This window comes from Corylus avellana, chromosome 3, assembly GCF_965113065.1.
Source record: "Corylus avellana chromosome 3, dhCorAvel1.hap1.2, whole genome shotgun sequence".
Taxonomy (NCBI): Eukaryota; Viridiplantae; Streptophyta; class Magnoliopsida; order Fagales; family Betulaceae; genus Corylus; species Corylus avellana.
This window is the reverse complement of record NC_142492.1, coordinates 26,481,701-26,506,494: the sequence shown is the minus strand read 5'-3', so window position 1 is coordinate 26,506,494 and position 24,794 is coordinate 26,481,701. Positions and strand designations below refer to the sequence as shown.

At 34.7% G+C, this 24,794-nt stretch overlaps 2 protein-coding genes and 1 pseudogene across 2 annotated transcripts; 1 reads left to right on the top strand and 2 right to left on the bottom strand.

Annotated features, from left to right (window-relative positions):
• Nucleotides 1–443: 443 nt before the first annotated feature.
• Nucleotides 444–14,005, bottom strand: LOC132173725 (early-responsive to dehydration stress protein (ERD4)). The gene is made up of 11 exons (XM_059585311.2): nt 13,511–14,005; nt 11,447–11,599; nt 9,727–9,862; nt 8,226–8,327; nt 7,926–8,045; nt 7,718–7,798; nt 7,196–7,536; nt 5,517–5,762; nt 2,936–3,260; nt 2,116–2,349; nt 444–1,110 (listed from the first exon to the last, which is right to left on the bottom strand). The coding sequence occupies exons 1-11, from the start codon at nt 13,822–13,824 to the stop codon at nt 715–717; spliced, it is 2,448 nt and encodes an 815-aa protein (XP_059441294.2). The 5' UTR covers nt 13,825–14,005; the 3' UTR covers nt 444–714.
• Nucleotides 14,006–17,234: 3,229 nt separating this feature from the next.
• On the bottom strand, nt 17,235–24,143 carry LOC132175503 (uncharacterized). The gene is made up of 5 exons (XM_088514801.1): nt 24,053–24,143; nt 23,427–23,732; nt 23,072–23,175; nt 22,904–22,988; nt 17,235–17,532 (listed from the first exon to the last, which is right to left on the bottom strand). The coding sequence occupies exons 2-5, from the start codon at nt 23,658–23,660 to the stop codon at nt 17,443–17,445; spliced, it is 513 nt and encodes a 170-aa protein (XP_088370927.1). The 5' UTR covers nt 23,661–23,732; nt 24,053–24,143; the 3' UTR covers nt 17,235–17,442.
• On the top strand, nt 19,866–21,956 carry LOC132175502 (serine/threonine-protein kinase BSK7 pseudogene; annotated as a pseudogene).
• Nucleotides 24,144–24,794: the final 651 nt, after the last annotated feature.

Here is a 24,794-nt window from a genome sequence, read left to right as displayed (position 1 = left end):
TGCTAACACTTTCTGTCACTTTCGATTGGCAAAATCACTTGTTTGCACTTTTTTTTAAAAAAAAATTATTTGACTTGATTGTAACTTTCAAACTCTAGTAATCAAATTAAAATTCGCATTTGCCTTTTTCTTGTTTTTAACATTACAGGTTATGGCAGTTTTTATGGAACCAAACAGAAAAAGATTGTGACATATAAATTTGTTTGCTGCGTTTTCTAAATTTCTTTCTATGGAATCCATTCCAAACAAGCAATAGGTTTGCTCGTACCCAAGTGCTAGAATTTTTAGATTAAGGCTACTACTACCAAATGATGAATCACAATAATATGCCAAATGCTCAGTAATTCAAGTCAGTTATGCATGTTTCTTTCAAGTGCTTGAACATTGCTTTCATGCATTTTCAGAAGTGATGCTTCTTGATTAGATTTCCAAGAAAAGACAGGAAAAGGAAACCGCTGAAATCATAAAAAAGATATTGGAAATTGAGTGGGCGTTCTAATACTATTAGCTTTCAAGTCTAGCTTCTTGACAATCAAACCAAGCAGAACCTCCACTACACTTGAAGAAAAATGCCAAAACCCAACTACAATTACATTCATAAAACAATAATTACAATTGACACAACCTCAATGGACGGCGGCGAACACGCTAAATAGAAGAATAGGTTAGGGTTTCTTGTAAGCAGACCACTATAATCAGTTCAAGGCTCAAGCTTTAATGATAGACATAGTGTGGTGGGGAGGAAGGGTCATAAGCATATTGGGGTGGGGAAGATGGATGATCAACATAATGGGGTTGGGAGAAGTGGTCATAAACATATTGGGGTGAGGAGGATGAATGATCAACATAATGAGGTGGGGAGGGGGGATGATATACATAACGGGGTGGGGAGGACGGATGATGGACGTAGCGTGGTGGGGACGGGGAGCTGATTTCGCTTGTTGAGGGGCTGACTGTTTGGGTTTGATGTTTGTCTAGTCTGACCTGAACTAACTCCTCTTCTTCCTCAAATGACCGGTAAATTGGGTGCAAATAGGCATCAGCTAAGTATGCCTTTAAGTTTAGGTTGGGTTCTGTGGTCCCCTCCAATATGTCCTTTGCCATGGCTTCCTGAAGAAGGAACAGAGGCAAATTAATTTATCAGTACTCAGATACAAGTTTTCATGCCTCTTTTCAAGTCAAATAAAGACAAATCAAAAGCCATCACAAAAGAAATATCATTGAGCACAAAGCTTATAGATTTTATGTACAGCCATTACCATCAAATAAAAAAAGATCCCCTTGAACTCTCACAATGCCCTTATATTATCACAGAACAGTGATAATAACAATTAGTCTAATTTGAATGTTATCCAGAAGGAAATGAACACATAATGGACTTACTTAAATGTTGTGGACATTTAGGAGGCAAATAAAGGCAGAAAGGGCAGTCTAATTATCTGTCTACTTCTAGCACATGCTAACATTTAGTGCAGCAGGTCTTCTCCTCCTTTGGCATAATGGGCATCCAGAAAGGGGCTTCTTCCAAACATGATTTAATGTGTCAAGAAACGCCGACTATTTAATATAAAAAGTCTCAGCTTTTGATACATTCAAAAGCTGTGATAAAAACAATTTATTTGCTTCCATGTGACAGACAATCTTCTATTAACTGCTGTCGGATGTATAAGGTTACAGACACCAGTTTTAGAAGCAAATAAAATGTTAAGAATTGAAAAACTACTTCAAGACAGTGAAGGAATTGTGCCCCAACAACACAAAATTCCATTCATGAAAATTAAGATTGGTTTGCCTGGTTCACTATAAACCCAAGTAACTAACGGGAACGTTGCTTTGTTAATTCATCCCTGTTCTTTTTACTGGTAGGTAGTTAGAGGAGGGGCTCAAAAGGAGATGATGATATAAATTCTAAATGCCTTGAAGAGACTTGAGCCAAACTACAAGTAAAACCATCAGTAAACTTTATCATCAAGCCTAATGACATGTTTCAAGTAGAAGGATGGTTAATTTCATTTTATTATCTGTAGAGCTGTTTAGCTTGAAAATATTACTAAAAGACATGTACGAGTAAAGAAAATTTTTGGCAGTTAATTGTTGGCATAGTTTGGAGCTTACCTCTAGTGGGTATTTCCTAAATGCAGGTTCAAAGCGATTCTTGCAATATTTGTGGAATGATAATGTCAATATGGGCAAAACAACAAGCAAAGGAGTGGAATTGGCAGCTTTCTTTGTGCTCAGCAGTCCCATCAAAAGAAGTTGGGATATCAACAAGCTTGCTATTATGCGGCTGTGGACTTGTGGCCAGAATGCAGCAACGCTCTCATATTGTTGATGGTAGACATTGATTATCTGTGTAATCAAACAGGGTCTATAATTACAAGAAGAATTATTGAAAAAAATAAAAAGACCAAAAATTTTAATACAAATATATGATCATAGAAACAAGTTATACAAATATCAATTTTCTGCTTTATTATTATTATTCTTTGATTTTGGTTTGTCACCAGGCTCTCTATATGTAATCTGTTACCTATACAAATTTTGATAAGTATATGTTCATCTTCAGGTTAAATCACTAATTTGAATATTCTTTTATTAATGTTGTGATTGCAAATAGATTTTAATTATTAGCTAATTATCCTTACATACGCTTTCCTTAATATTGGGTTCTTTCATCTGGCACATTAAATATTGAATGTTTCTTAATCATTCTTGAGAATCCTGGTACTTCAGTCCTAAATTATAATCCTTACTAGCGCCTATAAGTCCAAAACCTAGATACTCCATTTTTAATTACACATATTAAGCCCAATTTATCGTTTTGGCTATCTTGCTTAACCACATAGTTATTATAATTCAATTCAAGATTCTAATAAATGTTGTTAAGACAGATGGGAAAGAGTAAACAAAATGCAAGGATTGTGGATAAACTGACCTGATGGCGGTAAACTAAGTAGGCAAGAGCAAAGAAGACTAGTATGAAAGGAAGAAGGATCGGAGTAACCACGGCATACACAAGCCCCAATAGGAAGTACAATTGGAGACTTGGGAGAGTCTCTGGGAAATCGACACTCCCAGGGTTCATTGCTTTTTCTCTGTCTCTTTCAGTTTTCACCAGAAACATGTTCTTTAGATGGAATATTACCAACGGCTTCAACCGAAGAATCTCGCTAGCAATGCCTGCCCACCCATCAACCATTATATATGTAATAAAGAAAGTAGCTTTCATTGGTATGGAGACCCCAATGGTTCTCGGAATCCTATAACAAAGAGTGAGGTTCCAAAAAAGTCAATCGCATTGGATGCATCAATCATAGTTATATAAAAAACATAGAAAAATCATTCTGCTTAGATGCAATACAAAAATAAGTAGAACAATTGCATGAAAGATATCAGATACCATAAAGATTGGAATGATGTTATGTTTTATAATAAAATTATTTGCATAAGAAATTAAATGCAGCTATCCATCAATACCATAAGTATATTATCCAAAAGCAATGTTGCAGCTAATACTTTTTATGAATGCAATCAGAAGTAATGAAGTGAGGTGGTGCAAAATGGTAGCCCTTACTCTTCGTGAAAAATGAATTGGCACATAGAAACCAATGCTATAGTATTTTTACTTTTCATAGATAGTTCAGGATAAAATGCTAAAGGAATTATAATGAATCTCTATTTTATTGTTTCTGCTTATCTTTTTTTTCGATAAGTTTATAAAAAGGCATAAAGCGCCCCTTCGTACACAGGCAGTATACAACAGGAACACCTAACAAGAAAAAGCAAAAGAAAGACCCAAACAACCAAACACTAGAAGAACCCACCCAAAAGCCCTAAAACACGAAACCCGCAGAACACTCGCCGCTACAAAACATGAACCTTGCCTTTCCCACACCTAGAGGATGTGCCTGTATTACCATAATTTATGGAGCGTTCTACGTTCAAAAGCTCCCTTCTGCCACTGGACTTAGAGTAGGCACCCTTTTCCTCCTGATGATGATCTTCATCAATGATCCTCATACTGTTTCTTCTTATTGTTATGCTTTTACTGGCTTTCCCAATTTCATTATGGAGATAATTGACAAACTTGTACCTCCAAATAGCAAAATCTTATGCAACATGATCTTTGCCAACATAATGCGGGCCTTCTACCAAAAAGAGAAACCACTGCTTTAAAGAATATGTATGCAATACACATATGGTATTTGTATAAAGTCTTTCTTTTTCCAAACAAAAAATGAAAAGATTTTTTTTATTATTATTATTTTTATCTTTTACATTACTTGTTGTCTTTTCGTTTCTTTTCTATGACAAAGACCTCTTTAATATCAAAATGGTTTATTCATTAAAATAATGAATGAATAATTAAGAGAAAATATTGAAAGAAGACAACAACGTTGGGTAAGTTTCGTAAGTGCTTTGAAAATTATGTTTTGTGTTTTGATTCGAAAAGACCTTTTGATGTGATGGAAGTTAAGAAGTGTTTTTGGTGGAGTTCACATTTGAAAAGTGTTGTTTTGGATTTAGTGTTTTCCAAAAAAAATAGATGCTAAACGTGCATACTTTAAGAAAATACATGCTTATTTTTTCAGAGGTAACAAAAAAAAAAAAAAAAAGAGGGGATGGAGAGAGGGTGGTCGCATGGCCACATTTGAACTGTTGGGGTGCCTGTGCAGCCACCTTTCTTTTTTTTTCTTTTTTTTGTAAGCAACAGGCTGGAAATCCTGAAAAAATAAGCTCATATTTTCTCAAAATATTCCTATAAGGAGTGAAAAGTCTTCTAAAAAATGTGTTGTGTTTGTTTTTGGATAAGTGTATTGTGTTTTTTTTTTTTTTTTAAGTGTTCTGCTTGGTAAATATTTTCTGAAAAGTGTGTTTTTGTGTTTGAAAAGAGAAAAGACTTTCCAAAAACATTAGCAAACATAGCAGCATTTCTTAAAAGTAAAACCTATATTATATTCATAATACCATAAGTTTGTCCTCCTAACAAGGAAAAAAGAAAATTTAGAAACATCAATAAGAAACACATTTAGCATCACAAATAACAATAGAATTCCAATTAGACATCTACTATAATCCCATCCCTTTCATTGGAATATGATATTTTTTTGAATGGTAAACTGAAGTGCAGAACAGGACTAACAATTTGATATCATATAATTTGAACTGTACACCATTTCTCTAAATAAATGCCAAAAATGTAATTGCTGTTGAAATTTATACATATTAAAACCTGAGCATATTATTGCTCCATCTTGTTACACTTGAATTGCCACTACTTAAAGCACAAAGATTTGTACCAAAGAAGAAATTTTACAACTTGATAGTCATTTTCAAAATTGAAATTTTAATTAAAAATGCAAATATGTGGTCCACTTTGATAATTTTTAGGTTACTGGCATTATAAGAGAAAATCACATTAAGAAAGTTACAACTCAAGACAGTGATATAATATTGACAGTAAAATTTTCAAACATGGAAGAAATAAAAGCTCAAGTAATAAAACAGAATATTACTCGGTAGCCGATTGGTGAAGGAAAGAATGCAGTTGCTCAAATGCTGTTCCAGTCACAATGCTTCCCAAGAATACATTCACTAACATAAAATAATAGTATTTTGATGCTGCTTTCCGTTCTAGTGTTGAGAATGCTATGTGTCCCTCAATTTTTGACATGATCATCAAAACTGTTGGAAGAATATAAAGGAAGATTTTAAGGGCTAGACCTGGAAGGAAGCCCTGTAAGAATGACTTAATGAATTTCCTGCACAAGATTGACAACAAGCTTCTAGTTAAGGATGGACAGAAGGAAAATGCATAGAATTAAATGAAAAACTATTGGAGTTGAGCTGCTATGGTGACCATGATATAAGAAAAAGGCCATGTCTCACATGTAGTGGTGAGAAAGCACCAAAGATCATTCAGTTGATTCCAAACATGAGTACATCTTTTAAAGGTTTATAACTGAATCTACTACCTAGTTGTAGCAGTATGAAAATTCATAGTATCTACTAACAATGGTAGTTCCTTTAGTTTTAAAGCATAACAAAGTAACAAAAGCAACATAAATAAGATATTCAAATAGCACATGTAATGAAACTATAATCATCACAAAGAAAAAAGTAAGCACCATTGATGAATAAGCTAAAAGGCCACATGGAAAATAAACAGATAAGAAACGGTTCGCATCAACCATTTACGTATATGGGAAAATTACAGTTTACCCCCTCAAAGTTGACAGCGTTTTTCAATTCGACCAATATTATTCCAAAATTCCCATATTGCCCCTAATTTTTATTTTTTATGAAAATAAATAAATAAATTTGGAGGTGCAAAAATGGCCAGATGGCAGCCACCCCGAATTTTTTTTTTAATTTTTTATAAAAAATAAAATAAATAAAAATTAGGGACAATATGAGAAATTTTGGATACAATTGGTCAAATTGCAAAAAATTGGAACTTTGGAGGGGTGGATTGCAAAAATTGAAACTTTGGTGTTCGAATTGAAAAACGCTGTCAACTTTGGGGGGTAAACTGTAATTTTCCCTATGTATATTCATGGAAACAACAACAGAATATCTGTCATTTTACAGCACTGTAGTTCTTGCTTATGCCGACCAAGATATTTTGGCCTTCACAAGGCTTTTCTGATTTATTAATATTGTTAGAAATCAGGATAAGCATAACCAGTTCGCATTCCAACACATATGGAGAACCTTCCATTTAAGTTTTCAAATTGCTGTAAGGTATGGTGGATCCGTAACTCTTATTCCTTCTAAACAACTTTCCTTTTTTTTTTTGGTAAGTTAGACCTTCTAAATCACAACATATGTTGATGGTGGTAATCTAACTCAAACATTCACTATAATTATAAAGATAGAAAAGAAAAAGGACCACCCATCCTCATGATATTTAGTAATGATGAGAAGAAGAGAATGAAACAATAATATGAGCCTTTTTCTTGGTGAGATATGAACCAAGTACAGAACAACACCTGTCATACTTTATTTTTTGAAGATGTAAAGGTATATTGTCTTTGCCAAGTGATCAAAAGAGAATGCTACAGGTTTCAAGCAATTTAATTAAATAACTTTCACATGAGAAGTCTTTCCCCATGAAGCAAATAAGGTATCGTAACTCTTAGATTTTGCATAGTCATATTGTTCACAAAACATAAATCCAATTAAGTTTACTTACAGTTCTATCACAGATCTGAGGAAAGGAGCAACTTTTTCAAGACCTTCCAAATTTGCAAGGGATTGCACAAATGCAATGGGTATCATGTAGAAGAACACCAAAGCAAACACTGACAATGATATTATAAGTTTCCGGATGCTTAAAGAAACAAATGGTATGGCCAGGTTCCGCCAAAAAACATCGCGAGGTTCTGGGGCCCAATTTGTCAACCAAAGTGTAGGATTTTTGCTTTGCTGTGTCTGTGCACAAACAGCAGCTCCCCAACGGGAATTAAATGAAACAAAAGCTACTGGCAGAATAGATTTTGAGTCTTTGACAATTTTCTGGCGCTCCGATATCAACTATCACAGAAAAGATGCAGACATTAAATTAAAGCAATCCAACAATTTGAAAAGAAATGAACACTGTATGATTATGCTGAGCCAAATGAAACTCATCCTAAGGAGGATCTTTGAACAGTTGAAGAGAAAAATACCACAAAAGTTTAAATAGATAGAAAATCAGTAAAAGGTCATGACTTACTATTTTATCCAGCTGCTTAATCTGTTGTTTGTAGTACTCAATGGAATCAACACTTTCACCACAAAGCCCCAAAAATCCTATCTGAAAATGAAAATAGATTAAACCATCAAATCCAAAGCCCCAATAATCTATTGATGGATTAAAAAATTGGATAGATATATATTCAACAAATGAAATTGTGCGATTTCAGTTCATAAGAACAGACTACCTTTCTAGTTGGCCTCTTTTCTGGGTGCCTTTCAAACTTAAGCTGGTTATAGTCCAGCCAATTCTGCAGCCTATCTCTTCTTCTCACGAGTTTAGCATATTTGTTTGCATTGTACACTGCCTGAATAAAGACAAAGCTAGCCATCATGGAAAATATATAAACGAACAAATATCTATAGGGAAAGTAAAGACACAAACATCATCATATATTGTTTGTTCATTAAATTATCTCAGTTGGATCAGAATTAATTATATGGAAATTGAAGTTTAGCCATTAAATAGCTTTAAGAAAATATAATACCTGGTGACAGAGATAATGATTTGGGTGATTAGTTTGAAAAAAGTGATCCACACTATCTGACACTGAGTGTCCAGGAACATGTGGCACATTCCTCACCACTACCTGCAAAAAATAAAAGCAAATATAAAATAATACTCCAAGACTTCTGAAAAATTTTCAAAGACAAATCTAAGAAATACAAAATGTATATCATAATAAATCAAAGTTCAAAGAGTGCTTGGACTCAATTAAACTTATTGTTATAACACTTTTACAATTAAAACTTAAATTCTTATCATCAATGTATCACACTTGTACCATTCATTAGAGTTCTATTAGAGTGTAAACCATGCAAGAAAGAAATGTGTAAAGCCTGATAAAAAACCAATTAAACTTGCAAAAATGTCCCTACTACATTTATAATTAAAACTTAATAGGCATCATCATTGATGTATCATACTTGTTAGGGAGAGAATTACCTAGAGAATCCACAAAGAGTACATTAATATACATATTTAGACACCACTCTATTACCTTTTCAAAACCAAAACTCTTAAAATTTTACCGGACGGCCCTAAAACATTTTAGACTAATTAGGCCTAAGACTGAGTACAAAGATGCAAATTTTAGTATGATTAGATATAAGATATGGGGATAGTAAAAACAGATGGTCAAGAAATACCAAGAGTGATTATTTGAGGAATTTGTGTTTATTATTCATAAGATAATTAAAGAGAATGCTTGTCTAGAGGATGAAAGCAGTGTAGATGAAGTGGGAAGTGCATCAGTAACATTGTTTGGTCAATGAAAACTCATGAACTCAAACAGAATATTTTATAGGTCTATTCTAAGACCAGCTATGCTTGATGGTATAGAACATTGCACTAGTAAGAAGTAACATCTTCAGAAAATGAGTTTAGCTAACGTTGCGACGAATGAATGGGACTATCAAGAGTGATAGAATAAGGATAAGGAATGAAGAGTAGTGAATGGTTTTGTCATGTCCAACAAAGACCACTGGATGTACAGATGAGGGGAAAAAAAAATACAGTGCGAAAGTATGATTTTTCATTCAAGCTAAGGAAACCAAAATTCAAAGAGAGACCAAAATAACATGGACAAAAATAATGAAGAAGGATATGACAAACAGATAGTTACAGAAGTACGGTGGCAAAAGACTTAGTTGCTACAAGGTTCATAGAGCTGACTCCAAATAGTTGGTATTAAGACTTAGTTGAGTTGTGCTTTAATATTCTTGTATGTACCTCTTGATGATTTTCTTCAATTATACTACACACAATGCCTATTATGCAAGCCTTCTAAGAAAATAGAATGAAAACATGTAACAATGTCCTCCCAGATGAGTAATACTGAAGAAAAGAAGCATGACTGACAAACTGCACGCTATTGAGTAAATATACGACAAGCAAATTGATAAACAATCACATGACTCATTCCTTTTACTAAAAAACCGTTTACGATTTCCTCAGATAATTACAGAGAAATTATTAGTCCAACTCACCGTGAACTGCTCTGCACGCCTGGGTTGTGAAGCCAAGAAATGCATTCTCATTGACGCAACATAATCATATTCCTTGTATAGCATGTAACAAGTCCATATTGTGAACAAGTATTGCAATCCTATGTGGAAAAAAAACCTGAAATTTAAATATTTAGAATTTTTTAAAATTAGTATTAATGAAAATGAGATCTGTTTTAAAAGAGAGTTGATATTAAAAAAAGAAAAAAAAAAAAAAAAAAAAAAAAAAAAGTTACAAGATTACGGTGGAGAAAATTTCATTGAAAAAAATAGAGCAACAGGTAATAATGCTACTATAAATTCTAGCTTTCAAGAAAACTGAATTCATATCACAAGTTCTTAGTATTGAACTTAGAACTCTGAACTGCTTTAAGACACTGAACATAAAATTTGATTGTTTTGCAGTCCAACATCAGCAAGGAACCTAAATAAATTGTCTGAATGAGAAGGACTAAGATAACATCAGCCTTCAATGTTACAAGTCAAAAGAGCTACTCTGAATCTTAACAAGCCCTTCCAAGAAACTTGTTCTTTCAATATTGGGGGGAGGCTTTGATTTGTAGGAAGTCCATCATGGTTCTGCAAAACTAAGAAAATCTCTAAGATGACATAATCTCATATAAATGTTACGAGAACTCACCATTTGTTTTAGGTATCATTACCAAATTATTGGCTTACTCAGTTTTTATTGGACGTATAAAAGCATACAATTTTAAGATGTGTGCTTTGTCATCACATTTTTCACTTCCATCTCATCGCCATGGCCAAAATTGACTCCAAGAGAAATTCTAGCAACGTCTTTAGACTCAATAGATTCTCTTAATTGAACATTTGGTTTTTCAGTAGGATTCATTTAGAATTTTCTTTCTTCTTAAAGCCGATTTTGAACTTTGTATAACAGATTGAATGAATTTGAGACCTGAGCACTCAAATGAATTTGGTTGTTACATCACACAACATTCAGGCTAAAAGGGCCCCAATCCAAAGTACATTTGTTGTTTGCCTATCTTTCTATTTGAAAAAACACATGCTAGGCACAAATCATTGCTATTGTTTGTATCAACTGGTTTTGCTAACCAAAACATGTGTGGTAGGGTACTAGCAGTATAACAAACAAGAAAGAGATGAAAAGTAAAAAGTTTAAATTTGATTTCCATTTACAGTGATCTAAAGGTGATCATGAAGAAGATCCAACTGTTTCTTCTTACTCAATAGAATTTTACTTAAAGATCTGTTTTATGGTCTAAGTCTAATTCTTGAAGAAAAAAAAAGATGAGATTTACCCATTTAAGGAATTTATGGCCATTGGCCTACCAAACAATTTTAGTTTAATCACAGAATTCATTGCAATCCTTCATTTTTCATAATATAGTGGTAGAACCATACATAGAATTGTGAATAACGACAGTATGACAATCACAGAAAGCTGATGTCCACGCTCAACCCATACTTTCCATACCATTTAATGCAAAATATTAAAATAACCATGCCTTTAACATAGATTTTATTCTAACTTAATGCCAAATGCCTGTATGACCATATCTCATCTACAAACTGCAAAATAGGCACTGATGTAGTTTCACTTCTTCCTTCAGTAGTTTCAAAAGCTCTAGTAAACTCAACACTTAAGCTAGTCACCAGCATAGAAATATCTTATCATTATCAAGTGTACAGACTACAGATTTGGAGTAACTTAAATTACCTTATAGATTCCGGACGAACGTTTGATATTGAAAGCTTATCAATATCACTCACGACCAGTTCTTTTCTGAGGAAAAATAATGTTCCACTTGATACATTGACTGGAATGAGGATAAGAAGTGCCAGGACTGTCATCGGTACAAAAATTTTTAACCTGTCAGATAGAAGAGAAAAATTTAGTTATAAAAATGCCAGCAGATACAGAATTTTAAATCTCAAAGCCTCAGCCAAGGTTATGAATCAAAAGAAATGATGATTAAGATTATTTGCTAGAGTTAATGAATCAACGGAAAACTTAAAAGTCAATGCAAAATGCAAGTATTCTTTTTGTATTGTTGTTCCTCTGTTTCTTGATTTCGCTTTGCACTATAACCCCAATGTTTGGGGTTGCAGAAAACAATGTTCCTGAGTGAATATTGATCGGATGATATAATCCAAAGCTCACAACTTTGGAGAATATGAAATTGAACCATATGGACTCCATCTGGACCAAAAAAGTCTTAATCATACGGATGTGTAAGCTCATGACCTCATATGGACCAAGATGGAATTTTTGGAAGGAACTTAATTTCCATGTAAAATTACACTACAATAAAGCACATCACATCTAATTGAAGTTTGGCGCATACATTGAGACTCATTATAGCAATTTCTCATATTCATTACGGACAACTTTACTTATCAAAAAAAAAATTTCAAGCACCATAATCTGTTTATATAAATGTTGAACAAAGAAAGCATTTCAAAGATATTCTTAGTACCAAAATTATGAAACTGTAGATAAATAATGGAGGAAGGGAAAAATACATAACCAGTACGCATAGATATGGCCAAAGAAATATTACAAAAGACAAAGATGGAGAAGGAAAATATGGAGGAACTTGGAAATTCAAACGTTCACATTCCAGTACAAAGTCCCAAGAATTAAAACAAGCAATATCTTCTTGTAGAAAAGCTTGAGTACCCAAGCTCAATGCAAAAGAAGGGAAATTAGAGTTTCTCTACAAAAATGGATAATTTGCAATTATTCAATAGCCAGAACTATTGAACACCAAAAGATTAAGGAAAATAAAGAATATATAGAACCTTATGGGGAAAGAATTCGAAAACTCTTAATCTGATGACACTATAGGCTGAAGTGGCAGTTGTCTTCAATTCTTTTCCCAGCTATAAAACAAGGTAATTATGTATTATGTTGTAAAGAAAACAGCTAGATAACAATGGCATAAATACAAAGAGACAACTGGGAAATTTCAAACCTTTTTTTTTTTTTTTTTTTGATGAATACAAGAATTTAAAACTTTTCCATTGCAAAGGTCAAGAATTTTTCTTACAAATACGAGCAATATCCACATGTATGCGAACTTATATTCCAAATAAACCTATATATTCCAAGACAATATTGAGCTTACCATAATTAATTGTATTAATTTGCAACTTTTAACTACAAAGCTCAATATGAAAGCTAAGCATGAAAATTGCATATTTTATCCGTTCCAAATATTTTTGTTTTCAAATAATCTCTATAAGAAAGCAAAAACCAGAACAAAATACGTAGAAGAAAAGAAAAGAGATAAAGCTGGACAATCAATTTTTGGGTGAACAGCTTCAACTGAAAAGTCTAAGCACAACAGCAGAGGTCAAAGACTTGAAATTCAAGTTCTCACACTATATAAGTCAAAATTATTTTCGTAACTAATAAGTCAAGAATTTTATGTCACCAACAACAAGAACTACATATATAATTCAAAACATTGCAAACTACATGCAAATGCTCCAAATTTCAAACGTTTTCTCAAGAAACAAAACACTACCGTGGACCAAAAATATTGAAGAAGGAAGAAAGAAAAGGAAAAATGAGTACCCCAGAAATAAATCTCACACAAGCACTAATTATTCCCCTCCTAGTTCACCAAATTTGTTTCCACAATTTGCACCAACATATACAACACAGAACAATGAAAATTGTATCTACTAACTCCACTTTCTCGAGAAACAAACAACACCCACATCCAAAAATTCCTTAGAAAGCAAGAAAAACAGAAGAATAGAGACTAGAGAGTACCCCAGAGTGTAAATTCTCAAGAAAACGGCAGAGTCCACACCAGCATGGCTTATAATGTCAGCCTCACTCCTCCTCATAGCCTGAGGCATCCAGTTCAAGAAAGTAAAATAAGTCATGACATTGAGGTTGACAAATTTTCCCACAAAATTCCTGGAGCGCCTTGGGCTGGTTCTGTCTCCATTTATGTACCATTTGGGGAAGTAGACCCTGTCATTGATGGGTTGGATTCTGAGGAGAGCAAATGCCAGCAGAAAGGTAAAGGCAGTGAGTATGTTAATGAATGCTGAGACTCCAATATCCTCAAGAGTAGCCATTGAAGAATTCAGAACAGAAAGAGGGAGATGGTGAGAGGGAGAGGGGAGAGAAACAGGGAGGCGTGTGTAGAAGAAGGAAGCAAAGGTGGGTGGTGAAGTAAAACAGAGAAAAGGAAAGAATATGTCTTTTTCAGTATTTTAATAGTAGAGAAAGTGGGCATATCATGGGTTTGATCTGTTAAGGCTGCTCTGTTTCAAATTAATAATGTTTTTAGTATTTAATCTTCAAGTCTTTTTTTTTTTTTTTTTGTTATTATCTGTTTTAAATATTGGTTTTGGGATTTGATGATTGACTTGGGAGCACATAGAAGGGTGACCCATGTGAGAGGAAAACTGTAGGAGTAAAAGGATTTAGCTTTTGTCAATGTCTTTCATTAAAAAGGAAAGAAAAAGAGTGCTTCTCTCTCTCTCTCTCTCTTCATGTCTTTTTCAGTTACCCACCGTTTTTCACACAACGGGAAAGCTGGATGTCATCATTTCTTCACTACATCAACGCCAGAATTCCCGTATTCAGAGATTGCTTAACAAGATTTATAGAGGATCTCTTGGCCCTGTCACAAGAAAAAAAACCTTAAACTATTGAAAGCCAACTAGAGACAACATAAACACAAGGAATTTTGATTTTTTTTTTTTTTTTTTTTTTTTTTGGGTCAAGGGAAAAAATGGATTCTACTCCAAATACATTATGGAAGTTAAGAAGATTCCAAGTTGGAAAACGTTTTTTTAATGGCAAGTTGGTTGAGTTAATTGAGTGGTTGACTAAATTCATTAATTGTTATCTCAATATTTACTTTGTAACCCTTATTAATACACATTTCTCTCATAATAGATTATTTATTTTATATTATACTATATTTTTACCCAAATTTTTTTAATTCAAACTTCTTATTTTTCCAAATTTAATCATTTTAAGTCTCCCTCTTTAGAGCTCGTCTCTCTTTCCGACCTTTTTTTTTTCTTTTAGTGCCATTCGGGGAGGAGGAAACCCCTCACTCTTTTCTCGTTTTTCTTTGGTATTTTTCATGTTTTCTTTCTCTTTTATTTGCAACTTAGAAGCTAGATTTGTTGTGATTCACTCCTCTCCACCGCCCATGCTCCACATCTCCATCACGACCGGTCTCTATTGTTCCTATCAACTCCATCCCTCCCCGTGTGTTTGTTGCATGCGCCGCCGCCTATATTGTTTATTTTTCAGTCCACACCCAATGGCCTCTAACGATGGGTTCGACCATCTTCAATGGCCAAAAAGAGGTGGCCAGGACCACCCCAAAGGCTATGAGGGTGGTCCCTTGTGACTGGTCTGAGGTGACCGAATCACCCCAAGGGCTTGGGGATAGTTTGACCACTTTCATTGGCCAAAATAAGGTGGTCGAGCCATTCAAGGGTAAAACTACATGGCCCATGTTTTCCACAAAAAAAAAAAAAAAAATTTAAAAAAAGTCTTTAAAATTTTTTACAAATTATAATTTTAAACCTTAAATTTTTTAATTTTAACCTTCCACCCCCCCCCCCCCCCCCAATTTCAAATGGTAGTTCTGCCCTTGGGCCACCCATAATTTTTCAATTTTTGTTTTTTTAGGGCTTTCTGTTTTTTTTAATGAATAGTAATTTTGAAAATACTTCCTTCCCAAATGTTGCCTAAAAAGAGATTTTTAGTGGGTATATATATGGGACGTGATTTACACAACACCGGCGTGCTAAGCATACCAGGCAAATTTTTTTTTTTAATTTTTTAATATTAAAAAAAAAAAAAAATAGCTGGCGTGCCAGTTTATCTTTACCGTGTATATATATATATATATATATATATATATAAATTGGTTCCCAGCTCAGCATGTAAACTAGTATGCTAATTGTGAAGTCCTCGTGAATCCGTGATGATAAGAGATTCCACCCGTGACACAATCATTCTTGTCTTTTGCTTTCTAATTGGTAACCCCATCAATGGTGGTTTATTGGCCATACTCCAATGTGTTTTTCTTTTCTTTTTTCTTCAAAAGTTGTGTTGCTTTCGGCGTCAGAAAGCATATCCTTATCAACATTAAGCCTACCTCTGTGAAGAATTTGCAGTTTTTATTATTATTATTATTATTTTACTGGGCAAGAATTTGCATACAAAATGCTTAAGAAGATAATATATTATGACCATATCAGCAATCCATCTCTGCCTTTATTTACTTTGAAGACAAAAGAAGAGACAATAACTTTGTTTGTGGGGTTTGAACAGAGAAACCCTCCAAAGTTTAGTGCATGGAGAAGAACATGGAATCTTGTTGGAGAAGTGATTCTCAAACATCTTGTACCAACCATTTCCTTAAAGAATTTGTTTCAACTACGAGAAAAACATGTACGTTATACTGCCATTCACCTTTGCTAAACGGGTTTCTGTTGAGCCCCCCTCCTACAGTACACCTTAAACTTTTTATGCCTTTCGATTACGGCGATTAATTTTTAACATAACTCGCAAATTTGACTGACACAAATTTAGTATGAAATTAAAATATTAGAACTGAGGAATATGACCCGTTTAGAAATTATTGGATTATGGTTGACATATATAATTTTATACTCATACTTCGACACGATCCAAACCTAACAAGCGACATAATGACAATCAATTTTTGACATGACCCGTGAATCCAATACAAACTCAATACAAAATTAAAAGGTTAGGCTCAAAAATTTGACTTATTTAATTAAATGAATCGGATTAGGTTGACCTATATAGTAAAATTATCATTAGATTTGTAATGCTACATATCATATCATTTTTGTGTCTTTTAAAATTACCATTAAATATGTAATATATAATTACTAAATTTTAATCTAATTGTGATTTTTGGAGACCACATAATTTTTTAAGGGACACAAAAAAGACATTTAACATTACTCATTAAAGAAAGATGATAGCGTGGGAATCAAAGCCCTTGCGAAAAATGGGAAATGAAGGTGTAGGGTCCTACTGAGCGCTATGCCTACGAGTTTTGTTGCATGTAGAACCTATTTGGAATTAAGTTAAAAAGTTTAAAAAGTGCTTTTAGTAAATAAAAAAAACTGAGCCAAGCAAAAATTGGTTCTTTTGGTAAAAGAACTACAGAAGGTTTTTTTTTTTTCTTCTAAAAACATCTTTTTATAGACAAAAATTCTATTTTCCAATGCAATTTCAAAGATGCTCGTAAACCAATGTAATTCTAATCTGAAAACGCCATGTTGATTGGGGAAAACTTTGGTCTTTCATTCTTAACGATTGTCCACAATCATGTTGATAGCAAAGCACGCTTGAAACAGTTAAGATTGTAAAGTTTGCACTTTCCATAGACAAAAGCTCCTGTGAAATCATTATCATCCTCCAAATAGTTAGAATTTCTAATTAGATATAAAAGAAAAGCAGTACCAGCTAAAAACACAGCAATCCCAAAAATCTAGGATGTTTTATTAAGAGTATCATTTTGATAAGTCATAGCTCAACTTGAATCTATCGATTCTCTACAACTTGCTTCTTCTAGGGAATCTGAAATGCAAACATCAGAAAGAGACACCAAAATGCAGAAAGCCAGAGGTGAACATTTCCCTCTTTCAATCCAGGAATTACAGCACCAACAGTGGACTCCCGATATTTTAAGCACAAAAATTGAGCTTCTTCATCACTTTGGCATAAGCTAGAGGGACTATGGCAGGTTGTCTGAGTCTGCGTTTCGACTTCTTTGACTGCATTAAATACCAAAATTTCATTGACTACTCAAAATTTCATTACCTTCAAGTAAGTTAGCCACATTCACAGTTTCCTTATTTTGCATTACCAGAATGAAACATAACGAAATCATAATAATAACCAAAGGTGGAAAAGCAAAACTGCACATTAGAGAGCAATAAACAGTTCAGTGTTTCAATCTCAAGATGATATCAATGTTTTGAGGCATTTCAGGACATTCAATTTGTCATTCTGCCCACCATTGCATAAGGAGTGAATCTTTCAAACTGCAATCAACTCCTTTTCTCCACACAATAAGACTGCTTAATGCCTCCCAAACTGGAGAGAGTAAAAGTGAGCAAAGCGGATCTACCTTCTACGGCAAGGGAAAAACCCCAATCTAGAAACTGCAACAGTAAATTAAATAGCTTAATCCGATACTAATATACTACCCAACAGCCACATCCTTGAATTAGGGTATAAATTCAGTATTCATAGCCAAAAGACGGAGAAAGTGTTACGATCCGAAGTATTTCACTCCCCTTCTTTAACAATTATCATGTCAGCTTAGCTTTTTTAACTAGCAGGATAAAAACGCCCTTATTTTTTAATAGAATGCATGAGACTTTAAGAGTACTCCTTTCACCCTGTCCTGTATATAAAGTTTAAACATACATTAGCAACTCAGACTCTTATTTTGTGTGACAGGTGGTGCCTAATGGTGATGGCCTAGCGAGTTAGGGAAGGGGGAGGTCGTGTGCTTCGATGGTGTCTGCCACATAGTTTTCTCAGTGCCATGCCTAGAAAAGCCATAATCAAACATGTCAGCTTAGCTTTTTTGTTCATGATGTGGCACAATCCAATTCAGCAGTCCTCATAATGACATAACAAATTAACAATGATTACAATGTTAATCATGTTTAAATTGTTATTGGGATCATATCAGTTTGGTATTGAGGATGAGAGTAATGAAATAGAAGATGAACCCCTTTCATGATGCTGGACCTGTAAAACATGCAGCACAAGGCAGATTAGAGGATCAATTGGTGCATAGCTTGATTTAAACAGTGGAGGAATCAAAATAGAAGTTTCTGGTTTTTTTTTTGGAAATATGCATGCGGATTATTTAAATTGGGAAGCTAGACTTATTTTGAGGGAAGCTGTTTGTGAGGCTTAAATTGAAGGGTATTGCACTTCAATGATGGAAAAGAGTTGAAGAGCAATGTGCTAGCAAGGCAAGCCAAAAATCAACACATGGGAGCATATGAAAGTGAAGTTGCAGAAGCAATTTTTGTTGGCTGATTATGCAATGGAATCATATGAAAGATCCACTCATTAAAACAAAGAGGGATGTCTGTGGAGGAATACACTTCAGAGTTCAACAACCTCGCTATTTGAGTTGGTTTAAATGAGACAAACGAGTAGATGACATCTTGTTACTTGCTGGCTTGAACCAATCCATTAAAGATTAATTGGGAGTGGTTTGTTTATTTAATCTTGAAGATCCTCGACAATATGCCTTAATGGCAAAAAAGCAGGTGTTGCAATACAGTGCAAGGAAACCTTTGACTGATAGAGTTGATAGTGCAACACAAAAGGGTTCAACAATTGTTCAGTGTTTGTAATGGCCAGACAGCTCAAAAGATTGGTCAAGATACTACTATAATGGACTGGACAGTGGATAGAAATACTGCCAATAGAGACGGAAGTGAAAAGGGAAAGAATATAAATAGAGCACAAAGCAATTCTGGTCCAGCCTCTTCCAATGCTGGTTCTGGATCACAAGTGCAGTGTTTTGGGAAGAGAGAGGGGACACACTTCATATGCTTGTCCACAACGGTTGATGAACCTTATAGGAAGAGGAAGAAGTCCTACCGGAACCAACTTATGATGACAACGATGATGAGGAAGAGCATGTTGATGGAGTGATGACAACACAGAGAGTGGAGGAGGAAGATTGTCTTCCAAACATGAGTTCTTTGTGGTAGGAAGGTGTGTGATGTTCTTGATGGGAGTAGCCAAGAGAACATTAAGCAGCTGAAAAGTTGAAATTGCCTATTGAAAAGCATCTTTATCCCTACAAAATTGCTGGTTTTGAAAAGGTAACAGCGTGCTGGTCACATCTCATTGTTTAGTCAATTTTTCCATGTGTGACAATGTTGATAGTGAGGCTGTGTAATATTGTGCCTATGGATGCATGTCACACACTCTATTGGGTAGACCATGGTTATATGACAATGACATGATCCACCACACCAAAGCCAACACTTATTCCGAAGGAAAAACAAACACTATACATTGCATCCTCTTAGGGAAGAAGACAGTAGTTCCTCTAAACACAATAAGGTAATAGCTTCTTAACTGCTGCAAAGTTTGAGGCTAATGAGAGGTTATTTGTACCAGAATATATGCCCAATGATACAATAGCAAAGCACTTGCTATTGTACAAGCTCATTGGGAAACACAACCAATGAAATGGGCAATGCGATTAAGGGTTGCTTTGCATCTTGCACAAGCTCTAGAATATTGTACTAGCAAAGAATGTGCTCTTTATCATGATCTGAATGCTTATAGAATTGTCTCAATGATGATGACAACCTGAGATTTTCATGCTTTGGTTTGATGAAAAACAGTGCAATGGGAAAAGTTACGGTACAAACCTGGCATTTACTCCTCCTGAGTATTTAAGGATACAAGTTAAATCTTAAAATGTAATATATAGTTTTGGAACTCTTGCTTGATCTTCTCAGCAGAAAATATGTCTCCAAATCATGCACTTGACCTAATACGGGACAAGAATCCTCATACACTTACCGATTCTTGTTTGGGAGGCCAATTCTCAAATGATGAGAGGACTGAATTAGTACATTTAGCTTCACGATGTTTAAAGTATGAGCCCCGAGGGCGTCCAAATCCAAAGTCTTTAGTTGCTGCTTTGATTTCTCTTCAGAAGGACATCTAGGTCCCATCTCATTTATTGATGGGTATTCCGCATGGTGCTGTAGCTAAGAATGGATTTGACTGCTATACACATCTTAGAAAGGCTTGGGTATAAGAACGAAGATCTCAGAGCTGCAACTGAATGCTACAGCCAATTCATTGATGTTGGAACCATGGTTTCCCCGACAGTTTTTATATGCCATGTTCTATGTTATCTCATGAGCGATATGCCACAGGAAGCTCGAGTTAGTGATGATGGAGAGGCCTTTGCTGACCAAATCCAGAGAGTTCATGAGAAAGCAAGGATTGCTCTCAAGGTTAGTAATGATGCCTATGCCACAACAACTAACCAACATCGATGGGTTAAGGAGTTTGAAGAAGGTGACATGGTATTAGCGTATTTGTGGCGTGAAAGGTTTCCTAAAGGAACTTATCACAACTTCAAGTCAAGGAAGTGTGGGCCATGTAAAATGTTGAAGAAGAAAAGCTCAAAAATGCTTATTTGCTTGAATTACCACCAGATTTGCAAATTAGCCCAATCTTTAATGTTTCTGATTTATACTCATTTGACAGGCTTGATGGAGAAATGCAAGTTGTTGAAGAATAAGTTGAACTACCAAAAGTGCAACAAGACGTTATTGAAGATGTACTTGATGTCAAAGAAGTTATATAAAGGAAAGGTAATCAGTATAGGCGGTAATTGGTGAAGTAATTGGGTAAGTCAACTAGTGAAAGTAGATGGATTGCTAAAGAAGAGTTGAAGAAAATTGATTCTGATTTGTATATTGAAACATATGAGGTTTTCTCATTCAGAGCCGAGTTTTTTCCAACCCGAAGGGATTGAACCAGGGGCATCTAAGCATAAAGCAAAGAAAGCCCCCTAGTTTATTTTATCCAGTCTATTACCTATTTCAATACCAATCTTTTATTATTATGGTATGATTTCTATTATTATGTTTTTAGTGTTTTAAAAAGGTCATGTGACTTTTAATGAAGTTGGATGGTTAAGATTTATTTGTTCTATGACAGATGAAGGGTTAGGATTTTAGGGGTTAATAAAGGCTATTATAAATAGCCTTATTTGAGTCATTGTAGACAGCCTTTTCTTCTCTAACATATAAATAGCCTTATTTGAGTCATTGAGTCATTGTAGACAGCCTTTTCTTTGAAGCCTAGAAATTGATCTTTTATTGTTCCAACTTCAATCTTATCTTCTTGAATATTGCTGGAATTTTTTCTTTTAACTCTTTCTAAGCGTCAATTTGCTTGAAAAGTGGCATCTTTGGCTGGTTCATATCAAATCTACTCTAGATCTAAGTACCTATGAATGACACAAGAAAGAAAACTAATGAAATCATTGGAATAAAAGCTTAAACCAAGCTCGAAATCATGCAGCGAAGTCAAGACATGATTTTTTTTAACAAAGGATCCTTGGGTAGTATCCCAAGCTTGATCTTAAAATTGGACAAGCAATGCACCCAATAGAGAATATAACCCACAACTAAGCAAGCAACAACATAACATAGAACACGTTTTTTTTTTTTTTAGTGTCCAAAATCCACGGATCACCTATTGTGGCCTCCACAATAACCCAAGAAAAGACACTCTCAGAGAATTGTTTAAACCATTCAACTCAAAAATAATGGCCAAACATTTTACCCTAATCACCCAACATACCCATTAGGCACATAAACCAAACACAATATTCTCATTTGTAATTTATATAAGGCAGAATCAATGAGAGCAACCATCAATGAGGAACTTTAGCATACTATCAGAGGAAGGTTACAAATATGTGAAGACATGGGCTAGAAAACAAGTAGCACTTTAGTCTTCAAGACCAAAGGAGATGGAGATCCCTCTAAACTCCTCGACAAAGCCCAAGAACATGGCCAAGACATCTTCGTCAATGATGCATATATATTTTAATAATTCATATTCATATCAGCTATAATGAACACAATTGTTCATAAATGATTTAAAGACCAGAAGCAAAGGCACAAGTAATTTTTTTTTTTTTTTGTAAGTAAATTAACAGGTTATGAATCCAAAGGCGATTTTACAATCTGCTCGCATTCGATAGGCAAATAATAGAGAGATCTTAACTCACATTTCAACTCATATCAATTTTTTTTTTTTGAGTTGTGTAACATAGTGCAGGGTCAAATAAACCAAGAGAGAAACCATGATGACAAAAACCCGCTTCAAATAAAAAGATAGTATGCATATACTACCTTCTTAAAGAAGATTGATAGTTTAAATATATGTTTCTAAATGCAATGCAACCTAAAGTCATGTTACTACATCATGAAAATTGGCACTGTTTTTTTTAAAGCGCATCTAAGACTTGTTCAATTTTCAAACAGATAAGATATGGATTTGAGAATTCAATTTTCATAGGGATTTAAAAAAAAAAAAAAAAAAAAAAAAAAAAAAAAAAAATCAGACCTTCAAATGCGCATTGTGCCGCTTTCCCTCCCTCCAGCGCCGAATATTCCCATCATTCATTGTCCTAAACCTAGACTTGTAAGACCTAATCAAGAAACATCAAAACCATTTAGTACACAAAAGAATAATAGTTGTTTCAAAAGAAGCGATATAAATGCGTAAACCTACGAATAAAACTTCATTTTGGTTTTCTTTAACTTGGACGTGACCGGTGTCATTGGCTTTCTCCTCTTCTTCCGCTCTCTCGACGAAACATGCCGCACTTGAACTACCTACACACATATAAACAAATAAAAGGTATCTATTCACAAGCAAAAGGATACCCAAACTTCAAATTCCAATACTTGAAACGAATTAGTCAATCCCACCATGCCAAAAGTTTGGATAAGATTGCATGTAACAACTATAACATTCAAAATTCAGGGTCTTCCTCTCTTGGGCATTTCCTCAGTAACCAAATGGACAATAAAGAAAATGGCTACAAATCAAAAAGAAGACAAAAATAAACACAAGCCCAACTTACAGATGGAGGAACCGGGAAGATAAATGGGTGCAAAGCCAGTGAAGAATGGGCTGTTGAAGTGGCATTGAGGAGAGGCCTGCAGCTCCATCTACTCCTCGATGCAGAATGGAGGGGTTGGTGGAGCTGTGGGAAAGTGTGGATGAGGCGACGTGAAGTAGAAGAAGAGCGAGAAGGAAGAGTGTGGGTCGACCGAAGGCCCAGAGACTGAAGCTTGGCGCACCATCTCTGCATCATAGTTATCAGCAATGGTTTCCACGAGCTTCGGTCTTTTCGTTTTGTTCTTTTGGAGGAAACTCTGATTTGGTGCTACAATGAGGTATGTTTGGGAATTGGGTTAGTATGCTGCAGTCACTACAAAAAACCTTAATTTTTAGTGACTAATGGATGACGTTTTAAGGCCCAAAAACGTCTGTGGCTAGTAAAAATTGAGAGTGTCGCTACTGGGACTTTATTTTGCAACCAACAATTGAAAGTTATGCAAGACAAATCCCAAACCCAGCAGAAAAAAATCCCAGAAGGAAAAAAAAAAAAAAAAAACCTCAAATTGATGATCATCAAACGAAAACCCAAACCCCCAGCAAGACCAAAAAAAAAAAAAAAAATCAAAGCAACAAAAATGTACATACCAGTGGGAGGAGGCCGGCGCCGTTCGTGAGAGATAGAGACAGAGGGAGGGTGCGCTGTGCAGAGCAGAGGGGGGGGGAGAGAGAGAGGGGGGGAAAAAATTAGAAGGGGGTACATCTGGTGTGTGCTAGGTGTTGAAACTCTGATTTGGTGCTACAAATGAGGTATGTTTGGGAATTCGGTTAGTATGCTACAGTCGTGGGTTAAGGTAGTCTTTGGGTTGGTTGTAGGTTGTCCACACCCCGTATATGTAAAGGTTATTGGGAAAAGTTCGCTTACACTCATCAAATCCAATTGTCAATATTTTTAAGTTCTCTCTAGGCCGCCAGTACTCTAGAGGAGCAGTAAACTGTTATTCAAGTCTTTCACAGACGCCACAGGGACGGATACAAAAAATTTGATAGGGGACCGAGGTATAAATTTAAAATACATAAAGTAATGTAGACCAAAAAAAAAATTAACTTAAATTCAGTTTTAACAAAAAGATAAACATACGAAAAAAAATATATATATACATAGATAGTTGTGTCATAAAACATTTCAAATTTTAGCTCAAGCACCTATCAAAATGGAACCCGTCGTGTTTGCATATCCCAAAAATCATCTATGATTGAATCTGTACTAAGTGTCGCAGCAATTTTTTTTTTTTGATATACAATATCAGAGAATCCATTAGAAACTCATCTTCAATTTTATTACGAAGCTTAGTTTTGATGATATTCATGGCTGAAAATGTTCATTTTG

Coding starts and splice junctions, on each gene's coding strand:
- LOC132173725 (XM_059585311.2), bottom strand. CDS start 13,824: ATGGCTACTCTTGAGGATATTGGAGTCTCAGCATTCATTAACATACTC. Junction 7,537..7,717: donor TTAAGCAGCTGGATAAAATA/GTAAGTCATGAC, acceptor TTTCTGTGATAG/TTGATATCGGAGCGCCAGAA. Junction 1,111..2,115: donor TTAGGAAATACCCACTAGAG/GTAAGCTCCAAA, acceptor TTCCTTCTTCAG/GAAGCCATGGCAAAGGACAT.
- LOC132175503 (XM_088514801.1), bottom strand. CDS start 23,660: ATGATGCAGAGATGGTGCGCCAAGCTTCAGTCTCTGGGCCTTCGGTCG. Junction 23,176..23,426: donor TCTTCCCGGTTCCTCCATCT/GTAAGTTGGGCT, acceptor ATATGTGTGTAG/GTAGTTCAAGTGCGGCATGT. Junction 22,989..23,071: donor ACCAAAATGAAGTTTTATTC/GTAGGTTTACGC, acceptor TTTCTTGATTAG/GTCTTACAAGTCTAGGTTTA.